The 11,761-nt window shown below is 41.2% G+C and overlaps 1 protein-coding gene across 1 annotated transcript in view; it reads right to left on the bottom strand.

Annotated features, from left to right (window-relative positions):
- Window positions 1-338: 338 nt before the first annotated feature.
- LOC101845129 (transducin-like enhancer protein 1) overlaps window positions 339-11,761 on the bottom strand; it is a gene marked incomplete at its 5' end in the record, with an annotated part of 21,150 nt that continues 9,727 nt past the window's right edge. Inside the window, 8 exon segments of the mRNA XM_005108898.2 lie at window positions 339-3,167; window positions 4,833-5,013; window positions 6,655-6,737; window positions 7,976-8,087; window positions 8,518-8,663; window positions 9,105-9,206; window positions 9,961-10,032; window positions 10,735-10,915. Coding sequence (XP_005108955.2) covers window positions 3,060-3,167; window positions 4,833-5,013; window positions 6,655-6,737; window positions 7,976-8,087; window positions 8,518-8,663; window positions 9,105-9,206; window positions 9,961-10,032; window positions 10,735-10,915 — 985 coding nt within the window.

Here is an 11,761-nt window from a genome sequence, read left to right as displayed (position 1 = left end):
GTATATTTACATTTCTTCTGCCTTTAATCAATGTTTTTCATTTAAATCCACACATAAACGTGCTCTTTAATGGGCATGAAAGGTGCTGAACCAAAAAACAAAACAAAAATTCTATAAAAATTCCCAAACCTGCAGGAAAATGCGATTTTCTGGATTTTCATTACTTTGTCGAGCGCCTGATTCCACCTCCATGCCTCACATTTTGTGGTATAGCTACACAGGTTAAGTAGTAATGACTCAAAAAGACCTTCCTTTTTCAGCTCAAATCTTGTATGGGAAAAGTTGCAAAAATGAGTTGTGGGCACACGAACACATCTACGCAAGCAAAAATTCTGCTGTGCAGTTGAATGAAATTGTCATTTAATGTATTATATCCACTATATATATACAAATAATACAAAATGCACTTCAGCCACACTTGACTCACAGACACACACACAGAGACACACACACGCACAAACATTTCTACACTGTAGAGACATAGGACATAGGAAAAGTAAGAAAGGAAAAATGAGTGAGAAAAGACAAGGGGGGCGCACAATGTCGGGACAAGGGGACACTGTGTTGTGTAGCATGCTTGCCAAACTCACCAAGATATACAGACCATGAACCTCCCCAGTGAACCACCACAATATTCACCAGCACTCCCACCCCACTTGCACAACGAGGTAGATGGTCCCTTTCAGGTGTCTCCCGACACGCAGGTCAAGAAAGATAAACAGCAACAAACATTCAAATAAATCTTTAGATACAAACAAAGTTATGATAATTAATCAATCAATCAATCAATCAATAATAGCACATTGTTTTTTTTTTCTTTCTTAAATCAAAGGAAGAAGTTAAGTCTTTATATACACATGATGAACTCAAAAAGGGCGGTGACAAGTGTTGAATCAAGGTGTTTGTTGTAATGATGAAGTACTTCTTTAACAGGGAGAATGAATCCCCACCCAGCAGGCATCATTGGACTGAACACACACACTCAAGAGATCTATGTATGTAAATTCTACGACAACAAAAACTCGACAACAAAAATTTCCTTTTCTCTTTTTGTGTGTGTGTGTGTGTGTGTGTGTGTGTGTGTGTGTGTGTGTGTGTGTGTGTGTGTGATCATTTAGCAGAAGAATCCGGTAAGTGGGTGCCAAAGGAAGGACCAACGCCATCTCCTATTTTTATGGGTCTCAACTCAGAATTTTAAAAAAGGAGGAACTGTCAGTCTGATTGCGACAGAAGACCATTTTCACGAGACACCCATTATTTTTACTATACTGTTTGACTTTGACCCTAGAATGCTGAAATAAAAACCATCAATTTATCCATACCAATTTGAGAGTTTGGAAGATAATTTCAAGTAAAAGAGTAGCCGTAGTGGAGTTAAGCGGTGGAAATCCGCTAAACCACGGAATATTGAGACCCATACTATTTACACCTCCTGTGTAAACCACAGACTCTGGCTACCAATCCCACTACAAATACAACCCCTCCTCAAATCAGTAAGTATGTCTACAGTGTATGTCAGTGACAATACACTTTTATTTCCAATTGGGCCAGACCACCTCGGGTCACCAGCAGTAAGAGGACTCTGACAACTGCAACAGTGAAAGAAGAAATAGGAGCACACAATTCACTCACTCAACCGGTAGCTTTTGATGGATAAATCTATAACCACTCTTAAGAAGCCGTATGAGACAAGTAATCCAACACTAGGATTTGTAACATTCCTGAAGCGAACTCTAAGCAATACAACTAAACAGAATGTGAAGCGAAACCAACAAACGCAATTCCCTTATCTTTGAAATGTCATCCCCAGACCTAGGCTGTTTTATTTCAACGACACTTAATTCTGTAAAGATTTAAATCTTTTCAACAAATAAAAATCTGAACACAATATTTACGGACATCAAGCTTATGTTCTCAAACGTTCATCATCTCAACGATTCAAGGACAGCGAAATTCTATCCAACCGTTCATAAAATGTGAAACACTATCCATTACCAACACTAAAACTATATCAAAAGGTAAAATAGCACAGAACTTCTATCCAATGAATCATGAAAAATGAAATTTAATCCACTGATCTAAAAGTGGTGAAACGTCAACCACAAATCCACAACGGATAAAAATCTATCCAAATCATAAACAAGAGCGAAAACTTCAACCAATAATCCCATGGCTTGATATCCATCCACCGATACATCAGAAATGAGCTAGTACATCCATCCACGGCACAGGAGTAAGATTCCCCAGAACTTCACAGAGAATGAAGCTCATAAAAATGCACTGGGTGAAACGTCTCCTAACAGTTCACTGCGTATCAGTTCCTATCTAGTTTCAAAAGAGTGAATGTGAATGTCTATCCAATGATGCACACTAAGGGGGTAATAGGGGAAAGGGGGAGGGGGGGCGGGGGGATCCAGTAATCCAGTAATACCATTCCACTGTATTAGAAAGGCTGCTATTCCTTCGAGTGATTCCAGGAATCAGAACAACACCCAATACTCTGCCAGTGGCGATAAATCCTTCTACTCTCCAGGGCAGCCAGCGGGGGTGGCAAAGTGCTGGCTGACTGGCTCACTGGCGTCCTCGGGGCAACTTCACCGTCTGAGGCACACACACACACACACACCACCACCACATTGTAACTGTCCTTCCACACAAAGAAGAACAGACAACAGCTCTCCGTCCGTCCGCCCCACCCCCTCAAAAAAGCCAGAGTCCGAAGGTAAGTTATCATTCCAACACTCGGGGCCCTGCCGCTGCTGCGTGAACACAAGTACCATCCTCCTTTGAAATAACTGCTACTCCAATGTGATTTGTCTGATAGCAGCCGGGAAGGGTCCCTGGTGAAGAGTTCAGACATGACTTCCCAGGCAGCCTTTTGGTCTTTCGTCTCGTGAAAAGCGCTCACTCAGAGAACAACAATCTCATAGACTGTGGCTTCGTCTTCCTCAGTAAAATCCCTCGGGAAAACGATTTCAATCCCTCGGAAAACGATTTCACTCCCTCGGAAAACGATTTCACTCCCTGGCTTAGTGTGATGTCTGTCCCGCATGAAGCACTCAGAAAATGACCTCATACACCGTGGCCTTCTTGTCCCCTGAGCCTGTGACAATGTATTTGTCGTCAGCAGATATATCACAACTCAGCACTGAGGACGGCTCTTTGGACTGAAAGAAACAAAAAGAAAAAAAGTTTAGTTTTAGTTTTAGTAAATGTTTTACGGCACATGCAACACAATAAGGTCAAATCAACGCTGAAGATTAGAGGTGTTTTAGTTTTAGTAAGAGTTTTACGGCACTTGCAACACAATAAGGTCAAACCAGCGCCGAAGATTAGAGGTGTTTAGTTTTAGTAAGAGTTTTACCGCACTTGCAACACAATAAGGTCAAATCAGCGCCGAAGATTAGAGGTGTTTAGTTTTAGTAAGAGTTTTACGGCACTTGCAACACAATAAGGTGGTAAAAAAAAGTGTCGAAGATTAGAGGTGTCACAAAAGAGTAACAAACACAAAACAGAAGGAGGAGAGATAAGGACGATAGATGTTTGATAGGACAGAAGGAGCAAACAACACCAGAGCACCTGCCAACCACCCACTTTTGTATCTTCATACCCAGACACTTCAGTACAAGCACAACAGAATAAAAGAATGTATGTTTCATTCCAACAGTCAGAAAAGTAGGCCAGGTCAGACAATACCAGACCATCCATGAACATTTATTGGGCCAAAATGAACTACAGAACTCTCAGACTGGACGGCGAGTGTGTGTGTGTGTGTGTGTGTGTGTGTGTGTGTGTGCGCGGGGGGGCGGTGGCACCAATGAGATGAGACAGAACTCTAAAAAAATCTTACTCAACCTTACTTCCAACAATGACAATTACAGAGTCGGCAAATAGTTCAATGACCTTGGCCTACCTCTGTGACTGCCACTAGTTACATTTGCTGTTACACATAGCACCTCTGCTCTCATAGAGACAGCACATTAGTTACATTTGCTGTTACACAATAGCACCTCTGCTCTCACCGAGACAGCACATTAGTTACACTTGCTGTTACACATAGCACCTCTGCTCTCATCATGACAGAGTTCAATTGGGTTTAAAAGTATCAACTTATCGCAGCGATAACAAAATTATTAATTACAGCTAAGTACCACTCACTCAGTCAAGTGGGGAAAAACTTGCACTCAACTACACCCACATATTATCTATAGAAGCAACAGTAATAACTCAATTGTATCTAAATAAAGGCTACTTATGTCAGTGATAACAAATTCTTTCCACATCTCTGAGGACAAAGTCCAGTGACAGGAGAATGTCAAAACAGAATATTCTGATGCAAGCAACATCAAGATTTTTGTGTTAGTTTTTTTTTAGGTCATGATTTCAAAGTTTAACTTGATCTATTTTTTCTCGCTCTGATCTTTCGGGAACGAGTTAATTACTGGCTTCATGGCATGCGATTAAGTTCATGAAATACTGCTACCTAAAAAATCCTTAATTTCCTAATAAGACGTTATATAACAATTTCGAGAAAAAAATGGTGCAGGGTTCAATTGGTCGCTTTTTCAGGACAGGCAGGCTAACCCAGATTTCAGGGGTTTCCAGAAATCTCGACCTACATCAAAAGTGGGCATTGCTCTATTTGTAGAAGAAGTTTGGTTTCATTTGTGGGTATATTTGTTTGGTTATAGAGAAAACTCTCCTTGACTTTTAAAGAAACTGAACAAGGAGCAAAAACTTTAACTTTGATTTTCTCAAAACAGCATTTTTCGGGATAGCCCTCTTGTGCTTAAAAGCGACCAATTGAGGAAACTGAAACGTTATTGTCCAACCTGAAATATACTGGCTCCGTACGGTGTGCGCCAAGCATTGAGCAGATTATCTTTGCCTGTGCTAATGAACCACTCCCCGCAGTAGGCAAACTTGAGAGACAGCACACAGCTCTCGTGCAGGTGCAGCTGATACTTGTCTGGTTTGGAGTGATGCAACACCTCCACGTTGCTGCTCTCCATCCTGGAAGACATTGGAGAAAAAAGACGTATGTTCATCAATTTTCTCTTATTTATTTGAGCAAATAGAAGCAGCACATCCGCATAATAGTGATCACCAATTTTTTAATTTTGTTTTTTTTGTTTTTTTGTTTTTGGTAAGGGTTTTTAGCACTTGCAACTGCATAAGGTTTTAGTTTAGTTTTAGTAAGAGTTTTACAGCACTTGCAACACAATAAGGTCATATAAGTGCCGAAGATTAGAGGTGTTACAAGAGAGTAACAAACACAATATAGAAGGAGTGGAGACAAAGACGACAGATGTTTGATAGGAAAGAAGAAGAAACCACACCAGAGCACCCGCCAACCACCCACACTGTATAAGGTCACGGGAAAAGTAAGACAGACTGAAAAAAAAAAAAAAAAAAAAAAAAGAAAGGAGAGAAGGATTTAGTTCTTCATTCTTCTGTCGTTTTGACGCCTGCCGATGGGGGTCACATGATGAATTAAGAACTAAAAATCTAAACTTTGGTCAAATACTAAGAGCAGAAAAAGGAAAACGAAATGAACTGCGGAATGTTATAGACATCAAGTTTGTTTCTTTTCTCCATAGCACAACAGCACACAGAAATAGTACTTATCCTCATGGAGGTTTTTTCCCTCAACAGACAATCATTGGTATACACATGCGAGGCATCGTGGTCAAATCAGGTGCTCGTCAAAATAATGAAATCCAAGAAATCGGCATAAATTTTTCTGATAAATTGGAAATTTTTTTCATATTTTTTTGGGGGGGCTTAACACCTTGTATGTCCACTTAAAAACTTTTGTGTGAGGATTTTACGGGAAAAACGTTGATTAAAGGCAAAACAACTTTAAATTTGCAGCTGCCAAGGGCTCTTAAGTTATGGTAGTCACCAAACTTTGGCGGCCATTTTCTTGGTAATTTTACCTCTGAAACCAGGCAACCCCACCCCCTTCAATTGCAAATATCTCGACTTCTATTCAAGAAAAACGCATATTTTTTTCGTCAAAAGCAAGGCAAAAGAATAAATAACCTATAAGATGATACCAATAACTCTACTCTATAAGTCTATATTCCCAAAAATTGACGAGCTCCTGATTCCATTGCGTCATGACACATATGGTACGACAGGGTAAGGCAGGAGCCACGTGTTACTACTCTTAATCACAGTGTATGACAGAGGAGATCTCATGATAGAATACATCACAAGATAAAACAGCTTTCATTCAGGTCACGAACTGCTGATGAGACGACAACAACGTACAATGAAGACAAGCTATCAGATGGACCTACCATGCCTGTCAGTAGTTTGGAGCGAGTAACAGAACAAATTTACTTTAGTTTTAGTACGAGTTTTATGGCACTTGCAACACAATAAGGTCATATAAGTGCCGAAGATTAGAGGTATTACAAGAGAGTAACAAACACAAAAAAGAAGGAGGGGAGATAAAGACGACAGATGTTGGATAGGAAAGAAGAAGAAAAAAACACACCAGATCACCCGCCAACCACCCACAAACAGAACAAAGGTTGATGACATATTGCAGTATTAACAGTAGATAGAGGTTTCATGATAAACTGTTTCATGATTCCATTTTAACTGTTCTCAAGCCTAGGAAGCTCCTCCTTAACCATCACTTACCCGACGGCAAGCCATTCGCCTTTAGGACAATAACCCAATGAGAAAATTTGAGACGTAAAATCATGCTGCTGCAGCTGTCTACCCTGAAAGCAAAAGAAAACAATCCAGTGTTACAGACGTGGTGGTACTTGAGGGAGGCATTGCGCTGCCAAGAGCAAAATGCTCGCAGCTAGAGGGATTACAACAACAACAACAGATGAGGTGGAACCTCAGCAAAATGTTCTTTTCTTTGCACACACATATCGTCGCCTCAGAACTATTTTGTCCAAAGTGCCTCTTTAATTAAGTACAGTTTGGATAAAATAGTTCTGAGGTGACAATTTGTACAAGAAAAATCAGGCCATAACATTATAGGTAAAAAAAGAAAACAATTGACATTTGAGTGGGGTAAACAGCAAAATTTTGCTCATATTTTGTCAACAGCTGTATTAATCAATACATTCATTGATTTTGATCATATTGTTTTAGTAAGGTTTTACGGCGCACGTAACTGAATAAGGTCATACGAGCACCAAGTGGTGGATGTTAACAGAGAAGTCCTTACAGGGAATCAGGCTTACTCTGCTCACCTCTTTAGCTTCAACAGCACAAAGTCTGCTTCGACTATCAAGGCACCCCGGAAATAGAGTGTGACAAACATACAAAAGAAGTAGAGGAAAAAATGATGATAGTACTGATTAGGAAATAAAAAGCAGCAGTTCCCTGTTGCAGTTCAGGCACAGAACTTATGAGCATGACAATGATGAATCAACCCATTTACAATTACAATTCTACTGTGCATAAGAACGTGGTTAATGTCCCCCCTTTGGGAATGGCCTTAAGACACTTCAGTCAGTGGCACCGCCTCTGGGGGTGATTGATCATGTGATGACAGACAAGTAAGTTACAATATCGGTCACTACCACTATAGTCATCGAGCCTACCGGGTGGGGAAAGCAAAAATCCATACTTGTATCACCTTAATAATAGATAGCATTTTTATAGCGCAAATCCCCGCTCAACAGCAAGCTCTATGCGCTTCACAATCTGTACTATTTCCCCAGCAGACCTGAGAGCATTCTGAAACAAACTCAACTTCCTGGGAAGCATACAGTGCAAGCAGCCATTTATATGCACTAAAACACTAACATACTGACAAGATCTTTTGCTGTCTATGGCCGGGTACCCATTCAAATCTGGGTGAAGCAATTTAGAGAAAATTAGTAGAACACTCCTAGCGATAAATACATTTGAGGGAAGGGGGCTGGAGGGAGGTATCCCAAATTTCTGCAAAAAAAACTTTTCTACTTTTTACAAGAAGAGAAATAATTTCCATTCTCACCTCCCGGAGATCCCAGGAACGCACGGTGTTGTCCAGACCTCCGGTCCACAACTTGGTGCCGTCGGGAGAGATGTCGATACAGCTGGCTCCATCTGTGTGGCCTTGGAATTGTCTGAAACAAAAACAGAAGAAATTTATTTCCATATACTCAAAAGGGAGAGAGGGAGGGGGAGAGAGAGAGAGAGAGAGAGAGAGAGAGAGAGAGAGAGAGAGAGAGAGAGAGAGAGAATTTTAAAAAAGGAGTACTCTGCACCAAGATAAGAACACCCACCAACAATCCGCCCTCCAAAGAAAGGCAGCGGCGACTGACCGACAAGCGTAAACTCACTGGGGATGAGGGGGAGGAGGGAGGGAGGGAGGAAGGAGGGAGAGTGAGAAGGAGAGGGAGTGAGAGGGAGGGAGAGAAGGAATAAGAGAAAGAGAGAAGGAGGGAGGGTAAAAGAGAGGATACAAATAAAGCAAATAAGAACACCCAGCAACAATCTGCCCTCCAAAGAGACAGCGGCGACCGACTGACGAGTGACTGCCAAGTGTGAACTCACCTGACCAGAGTCTGGTTGTGCAGGTCCCAGACCGCGATGTGCCCGTCGCTGCAGCAGCTGAAGCACACCTTGGCGTCGGGGCTGATGGCCAGAGCGTAGCAGGCCGGGGCGCTCGAGTTCAGCTCTGCCTTGATCCTCGGTTTAGGCTGTGAGAGCAAAACGGTCAGTCTTAGAAAGGTTTTACGGCCCTCGCAAAGAGCGAAAGGCTCACAGCTAAAAGGATTTGAAACAACAAACAAACAACAACGGTGCTTGCAACTGCATAAGGTCCATAAGGTCATATGAGCAACAAGGGGTGGTTGTCAACAGAGAAGTCCTTACAGGGAATCAGGCTTACTCTGCTCACCTCTCTAGCTTCAACAGCACAAGGTCGACTATCATTATCAAGGCACAAAGTATACATAGTCACTTTTCAATGAAAGTTCACACACACACACACACACACACAAACACACACACACGCACTCACACGTGAAAGTTACAATTTAATAATATAAAACAGCTGATATAGCTGGAACAGTTGCAATCCAAAAGAATTTTGTTAGTTCTTATTGAAACTATACAGTAACAACACAGAAACTACTTACAGTTGCCAGGTCCCAGATTGTTAACGTGCTGGCTTCTCCACCCACTATCAACGTTCGGCCATCTTGAAGAAGTTTGATAGAACGAATGTAGTTGTCCCGTTGCTTGAAGAAGAAAAAAACACCCAAGATCACAGTGAGATATACAACCAGACAAGCAAGATGAGACCACATATCAAAACATTAGTTTATATTTTCAAAAAAGTTTTAATTTTATTATTTTTTGTAGCTCTTGCAACATGAATAAGTCATATAAATGCTGAAGATCAGAGGTGTAACTAAAGAGTAACATAGAAAGAAAATAAGGAGAGATAAATTTAGATAGATGCTTGATTACGGTAATGAAGGAGCAAACTACATCAGAGTGCAGACCGACCATCTACACACAGTTTCTATTTCTTTTTAAAGTGCCAACAAGTAATAAACACATACAGTGTGAGAAATGCAAATAAAGAAAGGAACAAGCTTTCATTGTCTCAGAAAAGGTCATGTTTCAATTCCCTGACTTTTGAAACAGAAAAACATCTATAAATAAAGCTGATAGAGTAAGAGTTACATTGAAAAAGAATAATCTGACACAACTATACAGATAATTTTTCACACTAGCCACGGAGATGTCACAGCAGTACCGGGGGACTGTTTAGTTTTAGTAAGAGTTTTACAGTTCTTGCAACACAATAAGGTCATATAAGTGCGGAAGAATAGAGGTGTCAAAAGAGAGATACAAACACAAAAAATATGAAGGAGAGCAGAGATAAGGACGATAGACGTTTGATAGGAAAGAAGGAGCAAGGACTGTTAATACTGTTATTGTCTTTTCTGAAAAAACCAAAAAAAAACTTATGAGAAGTGCACATACCAGACAGTCCAGCTGCGAGATGGGAGGACTCTTGTTGCCTGGCTGACTGATGTCCCACACCTTGACACAACCCTGGAGAGGAAAACAAAACAATGTTGTTGGGGTTTTTTGGTGTTTTTTTTAAGTAATTGTTTTTCGGCACTTGCAACACAATATAGTTTGTATAAGTATCGAAGATTAGTAGAGGTGTTACATGGGAGTTTTTTAGTTTAAGTAGAGTTTTACCACACTTGCAACACAATAAGGTCATATAAGTGCCGAAGATTAGAGGTGTTACAAGAGAGTAACAAACACAAAAAAGAAGGTGGGTAGATAAGGATGATAGATGTTTGATAGGAAAGAAGGAGCAAACCACACCAGAGCACACGCCAACCACCCACTTAGCAAGATGGTACTTAATGGGTATTTTTATAACACAAGTTTGACGAAAGAAAAGGTTGGATATGGGAGAAGAGGAGGAGGGAGCGAGAGAGTGAGTGAATTGGAGGGAGAAGAAGAAAGAAAGAGTGAGAGAGAGAGAAAGAGAGGTAAAGAAGAGAGAGAGAGAGAGAGAGAGAGAGAGAGAGAGAGAGAGAGAGAGAGAGAAAGAAAGAGAGAGAGAGGTTAAGAAGAGAGAGAGAGGGAGAGAGAAAAAAAAAAGAAGAGTAGAAGGATGTGGACATCTACAACACTGACAGAGCCACGAAACAAACACAATCTGACGCCACAGGGGCGCCAAACACCTCTCAGTCAGCTCGCTCAACCACTGGCTCAAGCCGTGTGTCATTCCCTCACCTTTCCACCCGTGTACACGTGCCGCGTTGGATTACTGACTGTGACGGCACACACCACTTCCCCGTGGTTCAATGTGTTGATCTGACGTGCGTGTCGGGGGATGCCCGGCCCAATGAGCGCATCGGGGGGAAATGGAACGGGCTGCATCTGACCGTCACCACTTACATGGAATGAATAAGCTCTGGAGAAAAACAAGAGAAAAATAGTTTTAGTAGAGGTTTTACGGAGCTCGGAACTGCATAAGGTCATAGTTTTAGTTTTAGTAGAGGGTTTTACGGCGCTCGCGACTGCATAAGGTCATTCGAGCGCCAGAAGATTAGAAGTGTTACAAGAGAGTAACAAGCATAAAAAAGGAGGGGAGAAAAGGATGACAGATGTTTGATAGGAAAGAAGAAGCAAACCACACCAGAGCACCCGCCAACTACCCACAGAGAAAAATAGAAAATGATGATGATGATGATGATGATAACAACATTTGTATTGCGCACATCATCCCCGCTCGACAGCAAGTTCTATGTGCTTTACACTATATTATTACCCCAGCAGACCATAGAACACTCAGAAACATTCTCAGCTTCTCAGGAAGGATACAGTGAAAGCAGCTGATTAAGCACTCAAACACTAACAAACTGACAAGATCTTTCATTGTCTATAGCCGTGTACCCATTCCCACCTGAGTGTAGTGAGGAAAATTCATGTAAAGTGCCTTTCCCAAGGACACAACATTGGGCTCCAAATGGGATTCGAACTCATGACCTTATGGCTGCGTGTCTCAGAGCCTAACCACTGGGCCACCGACGCCACATTCTACTATGAGTCTTGCATGGTAATGTTCAAAACACACCATTCCTCGCCTACATGTTTCAAGTTCAAAGTAATATATTGCAATCTGAAAAAGGCAACTAGATTTACTTTACAAGCACAAAGCACAAAAATATTCCAATGACTTTCCATTTGCTAAATATAAACATAACCAAAAACAAAGGAGGGAAACTCTGGATCTGTGTATATTACAGAATGGAGAGGA

The sequence above is a fragment of the Aplysia californica genome, unplaced genomic scaffold (genome assembly GCF_000002075.1).
Source record: "Aplysia californica isolate F4 #8 unplaced genomic scaffold, AplCal3.0 scaffold00732, whole genome shotgun sequence".
Taxonomy (NCBI): domain Eukaryota; kingdom Metazoa; phylum Mollusca; class Gastropoda; order Aplysiida; family Aplysiidae; genus Aplysia; species Aplysia californica.
Note: the sequence above shows the minus strand (reverse complement) of the source record. Positions and strands in the feature narration are given on the sequence as shown.